The sequence below is a fragment of the Pezoporus occidentalis genome, unplaced genomic scaffold, assembly GCF_034315485.1.
Source record: "Pezoporus occidentalis ecotype Australia unplaced genomic scaffold, CSIRO_AGI_Poc_V1 ctg15, whole genome shotgun sequence".
NCBI lineage: Eukaryota > Metazoa > Chordata > Aves > Psittaciformes > Psittacidae > Pezoporus > Pezoporus occidentalis.
In genome coordinates, this window is record NW_026913316.1 from 2,451,286 (window position 1) to 2,466,718 (window position 15,433).

At 36.0% G+C, this 15,433-nt stretch overlaps 1 protein-coding gene across 12 annotated transcripts in view; it reads right to left on the reverse strand.

Moving 5' to 3' along the window:
* The window catches only part of MARCHF6 (membrane associated ring-CH-type finger 6), a 45,601-nt gene that overhangs the window by 17,304 nt on the left and 12,864 nt on the right, over positions 1–15,433 (reverse strand). For all 12 annotated transcript variants that reach the window (XM_062610823.1, XM_062610819.1, XM_062610829.1 and 9 more), the window contains 9 exons: positions 13,723–13,795; positions 10,252–10,420; positions 8,585–8,777; positions 8,173–8,234; positions 6,177–6,209; positions 5,099–5,150; positions 1,910–1,968; positions 1,225–1,305; positions 78–146 (listed from right to left, as the gene is read on the reverse strand). In XM_062610823.1, the coding sequence (XP_062466807.1) occupies positions 78–146; positions 1,225–1,305; positions 1,910–1,968; positions 5,099–5,150; positions 6,177–6,209; positions 8,173–8,234; positions 8,585–8,777; positions 10,252–10,420; positions 13,723–13,795 (791 nt within the window). The remainder of the gene's footprint in view (positions 1–77; positions 147–1,224; positions 1,306–1,909; positions 1,969–5,098; positions 5,151–6,176; positions 6,210–8,172; positions 8,235–8,584; positions 8,778–10,251; positions 10,421–13,722; positions 13,796–15,433) is intronic.

Genomic DNA, 15,433 nt, shown 5'->3' on the forward strand with positions numbered 1-15,433 from the left:
GCTAAGACAATTATAAGTTTAAATTGACAGGATTTTTTGCTACACGTACACACACACACACACACACACAGGATTACCTTGACAACAATATAGCAAACTCCTAATAAACGACGTGATCGCTGGAACTTAACAAGAGCTGCCAAACCCTGAACAGTTTTGTCAAGAAAATAATACTGAAAAATATTTTATAACATAATTTGATTAACATGAAACACTGTATTATGTGGCTTTTATAAACAGAAAATTTTATAAAAGACAACTCTGAAAGAGGAAGTATATATTTTATCAGGGTTCTATTTTCAAAGTTGCCAGTGACTCTGGAAGTCACAATCTGATGTGCTGGATAACTCCCCTCAACATGCATCTAAAGCAAACAAAAAAAAAAAAATACTAGCACCCTTCTTAAATTAAGCATCCACAAGTTTTCTCAAGGAATACAGTTGCCTTTGAATACGTCTGCCATCAGTAAGGATGTTTCAAAACTGAAGGCCTATCTTAAATGGTAGCTTTCCTTTTTATTCAGTCTGAAACAAATTCACACCTTTTCCAAGAAGAGCTGGATACATATTATATTTAGGGGACTTGTTTTGTTTTCTTTTAGGAAGTAAAACAGAGATGTGCCATCAACTGTTTTACCAAATTTGCACTGGACATTGGTACAGTGTGGTCTAAAGTTGATGTTAGCTTTTCTTAAACAGAAAGCTGCCTACAAAAGTTTATTTTTTCTAATTGATTTTGGGGTAGTCCCTTTAAAAAACATACAGCTCAAATGCAGACTTCTTACTTGCGATCAAATCCTTCTAGCTTTCAGGACTCTGCCATTGCTTAATTTTCTCTGTGATATCACCTGAAAGAAGTTCATACTGCAAACTCTCAGTGGTTCAGAGACATGAAAGAGAAACTAGAGCAATCTGCCCTCTAAGGATCTGACAGGATCAAAAAGATGTGAATAAATTTCCCATCATACCTTATGTTTTCATAAGCCCATTTATCTTTCTGCTGAAAGTATGTAGCCCATAGCAATAGCGTAAGGATTGTGAGAGGAAAAATTAATGATTCTACCCTCCTCAGACAGAAGAGATCTTTTCTTCTTATTTCACCAAAATAGCAGAACAAAACGGTAAACTGACTGCATCTATATTATGTCTGGGACTCCTCAAAATACAGCCAGAAAATTTATTTACATGTAAAATCTAAACCAGGTAACTACTGACAAAAGGATACATGGCAAACAATTAAAGTCACTGCTAGCAGAACATATCCGACTATAGTTGTAATCAGGCCTTCAAAGTGAGATGCTTGAACCTGGAGGGGAGAGAAAAAAAGGGAACATTTATCAGTCTCTTAAGAGATTACACCTCCTTCTTATGTAATTAAGATAAATCCCAAATCTCAACTCTTCCAAGAAGAATGCCATTTTTCTTTAGTTTTAACATATTTTAATAATCTATTACTTTTTTGGTATCACCAAAAATAGAAAATGTTTATATTTTCTGGAAAAGCATGACAGCTACTTTCTTCAAACATGAAACAACCTCTATATGTGAAATGAAAAGTGTCATTTGACAACACTAGCTTTCGCTACCTAGTATCATCAACTATGGAAATTACTCAAGTGCACAGATTAAAAATATACATGGGGAACAAAAGACTCTTAAACCCCCCTCAAAACATATGCATTTTTTTGTAAAAGGAAACTTCACTTGGAATGTATATAATGGAGGAAGTGGGAAAGAGTGAGAGAACATTTTTAATCAGAGATTAAAAAACGCTTGAGGAGAAAAAATGAGACACACTCCAGGTGACTTTTGCAATCACAAATGTAAGTGGAAGGATGCTGTAAAAATATTGTGACTAAATAAATAGTAGCAGGTTTTTTTCCATTTTGACACTATAAACTAGTACTTACATATTCTTCAAAGCCCAGGCCAACAATGGAGAAGTGACCAATATGGTATGGACAAAATGCTGCATAAGACAAGTAGAAAGAAAGCAGAAAAAAGAACGACCATGAAACAGAGCCTTTTTTACAGGTTGTGTATTGTAACATGGGAATTATTCTATTTCTCATCAATTTTGGGAAAACTACTGAAAATAATTACTTTCTGTACAAATATTTGGAAGTATTATATTACTATAATTTTAGAAAACACAATCAGATCAGAATTCACACTGTAAGACTACAAACAATACAAAACTACACAGAAAAAGATGACAGTCTTTTAGGCTTTTATTCTTCTTGCTTTGTGTAAATTTATTTAATTTCTCAGTCTTATGTACTAGGCTCATATGGGTCTCACAGACTGCTGTAGGACCCTGCCCTGTATATTTACTCTTTCCCATGCACTAAAAGCCTTAAGTAGCCATTTCGGGTCAGGTGGGACTTGATTTAGCAAGTTTCAGTTTTAGTGCTTTAATTCTTAAGAATACTGTGAAACATGTAAGCCCTGCAGAAATTTGCAACAGGAAGAGAAGATGATGGGGAAAAAGACAATGCTCCAGTGAAGGGATGAGGAACAACTGAGAAGTCTTTACTGTGACTTAACATACTAAGGACAGTCATCATCCCTGAGAGCTCACTCCGGCCAATTTGGAGGTCTCAGGAGGAATGAATTAAAAAAACCCACAGGACTTGCCCCATTTTTGGACACCTGTGTATTTACAACAGGATCAAGTAGTTCTTTTATCTGTCTTTGTGGTCTTTTAACCAAGCCACAGAGGACTACAGAATACAACATCGCTTTTCTACAGGAGTAGGAGTCAGTAATGAAGTAAAGGGCTGCAGTAACTGCAAGCTTTTATTTTCACCTGTATTACCTTCACTATATCATGATAATCAACGCCAGGCACTACTGCAGACTAAACATACCCTCAAATGAAAAGCCTGCTGATTTTCCTAATTTCCATCTGACTGATACATTTAAAAAAACCCAAAACAACCCAAACCCTAGGAATAGACTGCAGGGGACATGTATTACCTCAATCAGTTTTCAGAAAGTGTTAATTTATGCCCCTTTCAGAGGAATCAACATTTACCAGGAATAGCAAAAATATAAAAGATAAAGGGAGGACTTGAGCTCTCTTCCTGCTCCATAAGAACAAGTGAGGAGGGGAAAAAAATAAAAAAAATCAGACTCCTATAGACATCGGACTCATTTTACCTTTTTGACAGTGTTTTATGAGATTATAGTGCACAATTTATAATGTTTTCTAAGTAACTTTCTTTAAATCAGGATTTCTAATAGATTGCTTTTAATGAAAAGTGTGAAGAAGTACAAAATCCTCTGAGCACTAAAGTGGACTGCAAAAAATATGAATTAAGTCCAATTTAATTAACTTGTCCAAGAGAACATCACAGGAGAATTTCTGGACTGGCAATTAAGGTTTCAAATGCTTTCCTTCCAATCTTATCTTCCAGAAAATACCTCCTGCGACATCTAAACTCACCAGGACCATAATTAAAATTAAGAGATTTGGCAGTTGTAAATTAGGCAATGTTACTTAATAGGAAAGATACTAAAAATAGGCTTGAGAGGCACATATTAAGTTTCCAGAACTCCTGCTCACTTGCTTGGGAAAGTTGTTCCCCTTCTCTACCTGTTAGTTTCCCACTTGTTAAAGCACACTTATTGTTCCTGAAAGCACATCTATATGACAACTTCATTAATTATTCTTGTTACTAATTTAATCAAGAATTTAGAAATTTCATAGCTATTATCTACTGCTTAAAAAAGCCTGATTTTTTTTAGTAGCTAAAAACCTAATTAACTTGTGAGAACTACAGATTAAAATAGACTAAGTATCAGAAATAATTCAAGTATTTTCCAATTCTAATTAGAACAGTTACAGTTTCTTCTGAATTAAATATACATAATATTTCTTTTTATTTTCTTGATCAGCTGATTCATTTAAATAACTAGATGCTCAAATCACTGGTTCAATACATGAGCTTTACTCTGCTTATTTCTTATCTACAGTATGACTTCAGTTTTTAAAGGTCAAACTCTTCTGCCAAGAAAGAACACTGAAAAAAACAGTGCAACATTATCCATGTATAAAGTACTCCATCTTGCCATGACTATGCTATTGCTTCTACACACGGTTATGTCAAATTAACAACACTAACAAGGCTCAAGCACCATGATGCAAAAGCTTCTGTTGCTGAACAGGTAAAACTGAGTCACAGGGAAGAGCTGTTATCCTCTCAGGTTACTCAACAGGTATAAGGCACCAATAAAAAAGCATTTCTAAATTTGTTACCTCCCTTTCTCCAGTAAAACCAGAGTGGAAATGCAAATTTACCCTACATATCAGCAGTAAATATGAAACAGGAATTCCAGAAACTTTCAAGGGGGAACTTACTGCTATGTACAATGCATATTATCCTAAGGCAGGTATATTATCCTTTTAGGTTTCAAATAATTGAGAAATATACATACACCTGTGGTTAGGGGATTTATATACACACACATATATGTGTCTCTGGGAAGGAGAAAGAAAAATAAAGTAAAATACATGACTGATTAGAATTTACTGTTTTCTAAAATTAATCCAACTTGTATGAACTAAGAAAAGTTGTTCCATAGTAATTTTTGACACAAAATGGAAATACATTTGACAGCTCTTTAGAGTCAGCTACATTCTTACACACCCTGCTCCCTCCCAGTTTGAGCTGCAAAAAATGTATTCTTGATGGAAAAATGGATTCTTGATGGAAAAAGGAATTTAACTATATCTAGCAAAAACTGTAAGGAGAAAAAAAAAATAAAAAATTCTGTCCATTCCTAAAAGTACTTCACTTGCCACTAAATTAAAAGTTTCCTCCTTTAATTTAATAGTATTCAAATATTATTTTCCATGCTTTGGTTGACATCATTAAGCTTTTGGTAGATTTCCTATTTTAAACCTATTAGCTTAAAAGAACTAAAATGACAGAACTAGAAGCAACAAAGATTTATTATTCATATTCCCAGCTTGTTTATGTTTCCATTTTTAGATGTCACAACTTTATCTATTCTGAAAGAATAGCTTTAAAATTAACCTTCATTATTGCTACAGAGAAGGAACTTTATAAAACTCAAGAGCAAATGATACTTACCAAACACAAGTATGAACAATGTATTTAAAGATACCACCCAAAAAACATGCTCCTGCAAGGGGTATGGGAGAAGGAGGAAGGAAGATGATGGTTAGTATCAGTCATTTAAGTACACAACTTTATTTTTGTATCTAAACTTCTTTCAACTGCCTATTATTACCAGAAATTGCACATCACTTGTCAGAGCCAAGAAATTCACTCAAATACAAAGAACAAAACATGCAGGACAGATTACGAAAGCATCTGCTCACATTCATGCACATTTATCTAGGTGAGAGTACTTACATTTGCTTTAATACTCTTATGTTTTTAAAGTAAGCTTTTATTTTAAAATCTATATGAATAGTTCCACCCTCAAAAACAATTTCATGAAATACATGTAATTGTTTTATAAATAAGAAAATGTTCATATTTAAAAAATATAATAAAATTGATATTGATATAAATTAAAATAATATTCAAGAAGGAAAAAATTCTAGAAGGAATAAAAAAACCCCAAACCAAATGAAGTCAATTTAAAATCTAGTTTATGGTAAAAATTCACTAGTGGTAGTTATGGTGGTATTAGGACAAATCATAAAAGTCTGAATGAGGACACTATTTTAACTATAACAAGCAAAACTTGAGGCTAGAACAGATACGTATTTTCAGTGTATACCAGGGAGTACATGATCCAAAGCTATCTACGTCTTTTAAGAATCACCACTTCTAAACTGCAAGAGGGTAGATTCAGACTGGATATTAGGAAGAAGTTCTTTACTGTGAGGGTGGTGAGGCACTGGCACAGGCTGTCCAGAGAAGCTGTGGCTGCCGCATCCCTGGCAGTGTTCAAGGCCAGGCTGGACTGGGATTTGAGCAACCTGGTTTAGAGGAAGGTGTCCCCACCCATGGCAAGGGGATTGGAACTGGATGATCTTTAAGGTCCTTTCCAACCCAAACCATTCTGTGATTCTACTCTGAATACGTATTATATAAAAATAGGGACTTCAAATAGAATGATGTAATTTTAAAAACTAGTTTTACTTAAAAAAAAAAAAAGCCTTCTATAGAAATTCTTGAAATGCAGGATTTCACTTACTAAAAAAACCAGAGATCCATCAAGTCCAAGCATCTGGGAAAATAAGAAAGTTGATTTTTTTTTTTTTATTCATTAGGAAAACTAAGCAACACGCATCTAAAATAAGTCTCATAGAAGTCTCTTTCAAACCAACTTTTTATGTCCAATACAGGCAAAAGCTTTTTTTTTTTTTTTTTAATTGCTCAACCAAGAGAACCAGGACATAAATTCTCACAGTAAGTTCTCATTCAACAAAGTAAACTCAGTTGATCAAAGGCACTGATATACATGTGGAATATCTTAATACACTTGTATTTATATATTGCAGACCATACAGATAATCAATTTATAGGCTATTTCACTCTAAGACTTTGAAGACTGACAAAGATTTTCTATGTTCAGAACATTTTAGTGATTGAACTGATTTTTAAACAACATTAAAACACAAGAGCAACATTTTTTTTTTTCTTCCTAATTGCAAGGTATCAGTTTATGTTGCACTGAGAAAATTAAAAGGTTTGTATTTTACCTTCAATGTATAAAAGCAACTAGTAACAGGCTAATGTTGCTACACTATATAATTAAATTTAGAGCACAAGTGGTCTACAGCTAGGGAAGACAGGAATCAAATTCCATCACACTGCACAGCTGTTATGGGAAGCATCCAAAGAATAGGCAGAAGTAAAGCATCTATTAAAAAAAAATAACAAAAATCTTTCCTTTTCCCTCTACTTTGTGGTTTTCTTACTATTTTAATACAGACACTTCTACTCCATGATTACTGCTGTGAAGAACCAGGATCAAGGCTATTTTTTTTTAACCAGGATTTTGCACTAAGTTACACATATTTCACAAAATAAACCAAGATGCAAGTATTTTCAAAAAATTCAGAAAGCTTGCATACTATTTTCACAAGATGAAATAACAGAAAACTCTACCTCACTTCTGATACTAAATGCCAAGTAGATGGCTATTGCCTATGCCAGCATGTAGGATGGGAAATGGTTATGAAGCCAATTTATATTCCTGGAGAGGCATCAAAGTATTTTCAATTAAGAGTACATCAACATTTCCCAGCACATAAACAGGGTTCGGAAACATAACACTTTCATTTTGAGATCTGCACCAGAATGGTTCAGTAAACCTGAATTTATGCATGCCCTTTTTCACTAAAAATCTTTCAAAACAAAAATTTTTCACTAGATACAAAACAAAGTTGAAGACCTGTCCCTTATGATGAAAAATTTATTTCTACTATACGGCAATCACGGCAACAATTGTATCACAGCCTGGCAACACAATGACTAGTTTTACAACCGTTTGCAATAGGCATTAGTAAACAATGCTGGTAAATCCCATGAAGCTGCTCTATCTACCTTCAAGTAGATTTTGCTGCCATGTGAACTTTGAACTCAAATATTGGCTACCTCTAAACCAGCTACAAAAAACTAGTTCTTGAGTCTCTACATTACTCTATGATTACAGTGCACATTATTTCATGCTTTAATTAAGGGATTTATGATCCATAAACAAAACAGATGCAACGTTATATTAAAATGCTCCATAATGTTTTAAGAAATATATTTGTCGTTTGCAAATACATAAATTTCTTTAGTTTAATGCTTTCATGAATACAAAGATTAAGAATTAATCTACATATAACACAATACCTATGTGCTCCTAATCTGGCCTAACATCCTCAGTGCAAGCTGCAATTCATTTCTAAACCTGACCAAGTTGAAAACTTCAGAAAAGTCTGTGCTTAAAATAAGTCTTGTTTTAAGCTGCTGCTATATTTCAAATCAAAGAAACGCCTTTTGGATAGTTAACAAGTAGCATAATAACATTTGGCTTTTAAATACAATGAGTTTTAGATTACTAAAGCCTCTTGCTGGTAGTTTTCACACTACCCAATGGTATCAACATTTACCCCAAATGGATTTTAACACAGCAATACTACAAATAATTTCAAGTATGGGTCTTCATTATTCAATTCAAGAAAATTATTCTTACTCACTCGCTCCCAAGTAAGTTCTTCTGCTGCTCGATCCCATTCCAAAGCATTCCAGTTCATGTCATCTGAGGAAACAATGGCCATTTTTGCAGCTGTTAGACTCACACAAAATAAGATGCAACCACTCCATGCTATGTTTTAAATGAACAAAAAGACTTAAGTGCATAATATTCAACTTGTAACTGCTGACAGCTTTTCTGCAAGCAAATGATCCAGCACTCAAAAGAAATATATGAATTTTACAAAAAACAAAAACACTCAAAAGAAGTATATGAATTTTACAAAAAACAGCAAAAATCCCCCAAGCTGAAGTGGGAATTTTCACAGCTTCTTTGAATTATGACAGCTCTGTTTTTGATGGTTTCACTTGTATTTACAAAGAACTAGAACATTACTGTTTTGAGTCACCTGTTACCTTGTGCTCCATTGTTTGCATCTGCTGCATCTTCAACTACAGCATCTTCTTCATCTTCATTATCCTCCTCCTCTTCATCTACTTGTTCTTCTTGAATTTCAGGGTTCTCACCTACAACTGCATTCTCAGCAGCTGGGTTAGCAGGTTGATCCAGCACAGCATTTTCAACACCTCCATTGACAACAGCCTGAGCCTGCAGAAACAGGATTTAGTATTCAGTTAAATTGATCAACCTCACTCCGTACACTTATTCTGCGTATAGAAAAAATAAGAGTATTTTAAAATATTTTATTAATGTCTCTTTTTTTTAGACAAACATTAAATTTGGGACTACTAAACCTTTTAAAAGGGGAAGATAAAAATCAGACTTCTTCCCAGAAAGCTGAGACTGGAAAGACCCTTTAAGGATCATCTAAGTCAACCCAACCCAAAGAATGGTCAGCTAGAGCAGGTTGGCTGGTCCTGTTGCAGTTGGCTTTTGACTGTCTCCAGAGATGGATACTTTACAACCTCCCCCAGCAACCTGTTTCAGTAATTGATCACACTTACAGAAAAGGAACAAAATCCAACAAAACCCCAATCAAGAAATAAAACACAAACAAACCAAAAAAAAACCCAAAACCGGTATCCAGATTGTTCTGGTTGGTTGGTTTTGTTTGTCTGGGGGCTGTTTATTTCTTTGTTTGCTTAGGGCTTTTTTGGTCTAAATGAAATTTCCTGTGTTTTGATTTGAGCTTACTGTCTGTTGTCCTGTCACTCAATTCTACCAAGAAGACGCTGGCTCTGTCTTCTTTACATCTTTCAATCAGGCATTTATACATACTGGGAAAGTCTACCCCAGCCCTTTTCATGTCCAGGATGAACAGTTACAGCTCTCACAGCCTCTCACAGCATGCCAGATGCTCCAGTCCTTCAACCACTTTTGTTGGCTCTTCACAGCATGCACTCAACTATGCCCATGTCTCTTGTACAAGGGCGAGCCTAAAACTAAATACAGCACTCTAGATGTGATATCACCACTGCTCAAGACAGGGGAGCTCTCTTATGAAAGCTGTCATTGTAATTCAAGGACAACCCAAGCCAGTCATCAAGCTGAGGACCTCCATCTGTCTTTAAAAAACCCTGACATTTATTACAAAAGAAAAAATTCTAATTATTTCCTCCCTATGCACATGCTGCCTATCTCTGCTGCTGCCCAAGAGGGTCCTGTAAGCAGTAAAGCGGTGCTGCATGTGGTTGGGAGAACGGGGGAGGGCAGAGAAGCTTCAACTTCAGAAGTTCCAGCAACACCTCCAACTGCTTTGAAAACAATGAATTGTTACCTCATGAACTACAGAAATACATACGAGAAAAAAAACAAAAGCAAGCTGTATCTTCCCTGATTGTGGCTGACAGCTCGGCTTTACAAAATTATCTTAAAAAGTGTAAAGATAAAGACATAAGAACGTAAAAACATTACAGTTGGTTTACAAAAACATACTATAACATCCATTAAAATTTTACAGAATTTCAAAAACATAACAGTGATATCACCAAGTTTATACAGGAACACAGGTTCAACTTCTACTAAGGTACAAAGAAACCCTGCAGTAAAATAACATTACTGTTGGGTTCTGAGAATGTATTTATTCACAACAGCACTTAACTACTGAGCAGTTAAGTTTTACCTCATTTGGTTGACCAACACCATTGAGTGGCTGTTGCTGATTTTGTTCCAACCATTGTGGTGCTCCTCCATGGACAATCTGTTCACGTAACCAAACAAGGCTGATGAATGCACACAGAGTGCAAGTTACCACAAAACACCCCTGCAAACAGTCAGCTAGCAAGTTCTCCCTGTTAAAAAAAGAAAAACATCCCAAACCAAAATATTAATGACAAATATATTTTGCTAATTTAGTAAATTTAGTCATTGTAACTACCAGAAATATAACCTCCTAGTCCAAATCAACAAATAAACTGGTATTTGTGCAAAAAAAGCTTTATTTATTTATATGCCATAGAATCACGGAACAGTTAGGGTTGGAAAGGACCTTAAGATCATCTAGTTCCATCCTCCACACCATGGGCAGGGACAACTCACACTAAACCATACCACCCAAGGCTCGGCCCAACCTGGCTTTGAACATCGCCAGGGATGGAGCATTCACAACCTCCCTGGGCAACCCCTTCTAGTGCCTCACCACCCTCACAGTAAAGAACTTCCTCCTTATATAAATCTAAACTTCCCCTGTTTAAGTTTTAACCTGTTACCCCTTGTCCTATCACTACAGTCCCTAATGGAGAGTCCATGCCCAGCATCCCTATAGGCCCCCTTCAGATACTGGAAGGCTGTTACGAGGTCTCCACGCAGCCTTCTCTTCTCCAGGCTGAACAGCCCCAACTTTCTCAGCCTGTCTTCATGTAGGAGGTGCTCCAGTCCCCTGATCATCCTCGTGGCCCTCCTCTGGACTTGTTCCAACAGCTCCATGTCCTTTTTATCTTGAGGACACCAGAACTGCACACAATACTCCACGTGAGGCCTCACGAGAGCAGAGTAGGGGGGGAGGATCACCTCCTTCGACCTACTGGTCACGCTCCTTTTGATGCAGCCCAGGATACGGTTGGCTTTCTGGGCTGCTGGCTCATGTTCATTTTCTGTTGACCAACACCCCCAAGTCAGAGTAGGGCTGCTCTGAATCTCCTCTCTACCCAACCTGTAGCTGTGCCTGGGATTGCTCTGACCCAGGTGTAGGACCTTGCACTTGGCATGGTTAAACTTCATGAGGTTGGCATCAGCCCACCTCACAAGCGTGTCGAGGTCCCTCTGGATGGCATTCCTTCCCTCCAGCGTTATCAGCCGAACCACACAGCCTGGTGTCATCGGCAAACTTGCTGAGGGCGCACTCAATCCCACTGTCCATGTCAGCGACAAAGATGTTAAACAAGACCGGTCCCAGAATCGATCCCTGAGGGACACCACTCGTTACTGGTCTCCAGCCGGACATTGAGCCATTGACCACAACTCTTTGTGTGCAGCCATCCAGCCAGTTCTTTATCCACCGAGTGGTCCATCCATCAAATTGATGTCTCTCCAATTTAGAGACAAGGATGTCATGTGGGACAGTGTCGAACGTTTTGCACAAGTCCAGGTAGATGACATCAACTGCTCTACCCCTGTCCACCAGTTCCATAGCCCCATCATAGAAGGCCACCAAATTGGTCAGGCAGGATTTCCCCTTAGTGAAGCCATGCTGGCTGTCACCAAGCACCTTGTTGTTTTTCATGTGCCTTAGCATGCTTTCCAGGAGAATCTGCTCCAAGATTTTGCCAGGTACACAGGTGAGACTGACTGCTCTGTATCTAGATGTAATTTTTAATTAATTTTGAGAAATCATGCAAAACCAAGTTTCTTTTAGGAAGGCTGTATATACCTGCATATAAATGGTTTTAATGCCAAGATAAACACTGATTTGGAACAGATTTTATTTCCCTCTCGTTTGGTTTGTGAAATTACTGTTTAAACGTAAATACCCCTGCAAAACGGGATTTGACTCAATATGAAAAAAAGCTTCAAGAATAGTTCAGGAAAAACAATCTTCAAAAATAGCAAAGGAAATACAATAGTTGCTAAGTAAATGCTACAGTAAAAGCTCTGTTTCAATGGCTAGATGCACAATATCCACTCCACTGAAACATTTAACCTGCTGAGCTACCCTAACCAAAAGAATGGAACTGCAGGGTTTGTCTTCCACAGCTCTATTTCAGGTAGTCTTTACCCCATCTATTATCTTTATACTTTAAAAATCCTCATTTATCAAAACATACATAACTGTAAAGCAGCAGTAAAGTAAAATGCACTTAGCCAACTGAAAGTAGGGTTTCATGCAATGCAAAGGTACTTAAATTGGCTTAATCAACTCTCATCCCTAATTCCAGGTACCCCCTCTCACTTGTTTCCACCCTTGCACTACTCCTTGACCACAGTGGATTTGCTTAGGGAACTAATTACAGTATGTTCTTTAAAATATGCCACCATAGCATTTTGCCACCCCTAGAGAAGTGTTAGTCTAGCTCTCAATGCAGCCACACAAACGCTTGTGCCTGCACAGCAGAGTGAATACCACAGGGACAGGATGTCTAAAATGAAACGATGCAAAACGCTATTATCATTGACTCTATCAAAGAAATATGTGTCAAAGCACAGCTTCACATGCCATTACAACCGGACACTAGAGTCCTTTATTTTCTCCCTAGACTACAAAAAATACAAGAACAGGTGCTGGGTTCAGTTGTTTCAGATTCTTCTCAAAAATCTAAACTTACTGGGAGATAACAGGAAAAACACTGCTACTAATCTCAAGCTAGCGTTTCTCTTTATTAATAAAAAACAATTAACATCACCTGATGTCTCAAATCAAATAGCCCAAGTGAGATGGCTCAGCTGCACAGCACAGGACATTCACTCAAAATTTACTAGATTCTACTCAAACAGTTTCAGTTTCTCATGTTCAAGATAATAAAACAAAGTAAGAACCAGCCTGAAACTTTGTTATGTTGGTATTTATTGTTTTAAGTAAAACTGATTTATAAAAAGACAAAGATAGACAATATTCAATAGCATATGGTGATTGACTCAAAACTAAGTGTCAGGTAGAAGGAAATTGAGAAGGAAAAAAAAATTAAAAAAAGTCTCTATCACATAAGAGACCCAGGTGGATAAAAGTAAAAATGTAACAAAGCAAACAGAATTAGCAAAATATATTGCTAATATATTATTAGCAATATATATTAATATCCTACTATGTGGCATCTGAGTCATACTGCAGGAAAATATTTTTTTTTAATTATTAAGTATAATTTTGCAGTGTAAGTTTTCTTGGCTTCAAATACAAAACTTCATTACCTAGGGCCCATTTTTTAAAATCAGCTTTCCATCTCCAAAGATCCTGCATAACAGAACTTCAAAGTAAAATGATTTCTACTGTAATACTTTAGCTACATATCTCATTTTGCAAAGGGTAACAGACAGCTGCTCACGCAAGATGATGGAAGATAATAAGCACAACTGGAAGAAAGGGGTGCGACGTTCCAAAGCAACCATTTTCACAGTAATCAGACTGGAAAAGTTATTTGTATCAAACTGTTTAAGTACTTACGTTGATAGAATATCTAATGGCAGTGTCAGTAGTGAGCTCACAGAGCCAGTAAACAAGCACTTGTAGATACGACCTGCATGTACAAACAGACGCATGGTATAAATTAGATTTTGGTTACAGTTTATTTTTTATTTTTTTTTATAACTGGCTTTCTCATGCACTAATGTAAATACACTTTATGTTAACACAACAGCAACAGCATATCATAACCTGCTGGGATTAGGCTGAGGGTATGCACAGATGGATAAATTCCTTTTACTCAACCATATAGGGCATGTACACAATAAAGAAGTGAAATTACCAAAAAAGAATGTGGAATTTACCCTACAATGGGATAACTGCATGATGAGCAAGTTAATCTGGAAGACAAATTTGTTCAACCATACATCTCATTTGGTATGTTTGACAACTTTTATGCTGCGCTTTCTTCTTCCAGATATAATGAGAAGAATATCCCTTACGAAACCAGTCTCACAAAATTATGAACCATATGAGAGAAACAGGGAAGGCAAAAGATTACATTAAAAAGTATTTAGGTATTACAGAAAACGAAAGATTACATTACAGGCATTTGAAGTAAGAAGCCAAGAATTATACAAAATCAATTCAAGACAGAGACTGACAAATTTCAGAAGTAAATGGATTTTTCAAGGTTTGTTAGACTGAATGAACCTATCACGTTGGATACCATCCTGTGTAAATACATTACCCTTCACAGTATATTAATTCTTAAAGGAATCCACAAACATGGATATATGCGCAACGTTAGAGACAGAAATTAAGACAAAGTAAAAAAAAACCCCACAAAACAAACTGGTCACTTGTAAATCAAAATCATAGATAAGTTATATTGGTTTATTAAACAAGCATTAAAACCCCAAAATGACATTTGTAAGAAAAAAACAAAACAGAACAAAACCAAAACAACCTCCCCCCAACTCTTACATAACAATGATGTAGGTGGTGACTTCTGGTAACATTTCAGTGTTACTGAAGAGCCAGCATCAGGTTTTCAGACAGTTATGAAACATAACTACCTTAATTAAGCTATTGAATATAATTTTGCTGTCCTTCAGAAGCTTTAGAAAGAAAAATGCACAATATTTGCATTTTGAAAGAAAGTGCTAAAAAAATCAAGATTCATCTAAAAACCTAAGGAAGAATTTTCAGATCTTTTTTAGTGCTAATTCAATTTGTAAATCTTGTTTTCTCAAGCCCTAGAAAAGTTCCTTTTCTTGCACAGGAAGGAGAGGCAGCAGAAACAGGATCACTTTTTCATAGCTGCCAGTACTGTGCTATTCCCAAACTAAGTCAGTGCCAGCTACAAATAAAAGCACAGAACATATTGAGAAACTGTCTAGGGAGATGCATGTACTGCCTCAGTACTATTTTGTTAAAGGGGTAATTACTGTTTGGAAAGATGCACTTCCAATCATTTCCTTCACTGAACACTATATCCCTTTTACCTCTTTTTATCTTCTCTATATTTTTAGCTTGTTGAAACATCAACAGTTCTCTTTCCATTTGTTTTTGAAAAGTAAATTTCAAACTGAATACTACAGTAGTTTAAACACGTGCTCTTTTTCTACTGAATTCCTTTAGTACTCATAGTTCTTTATTTCAGTTTTTTTTTTTTAAGAGGAGCTTTACTAATCAATTTATGTATGACTGTAAAGGGATTTTGGGTTTCATACTAAAAAGTAAAAATAAA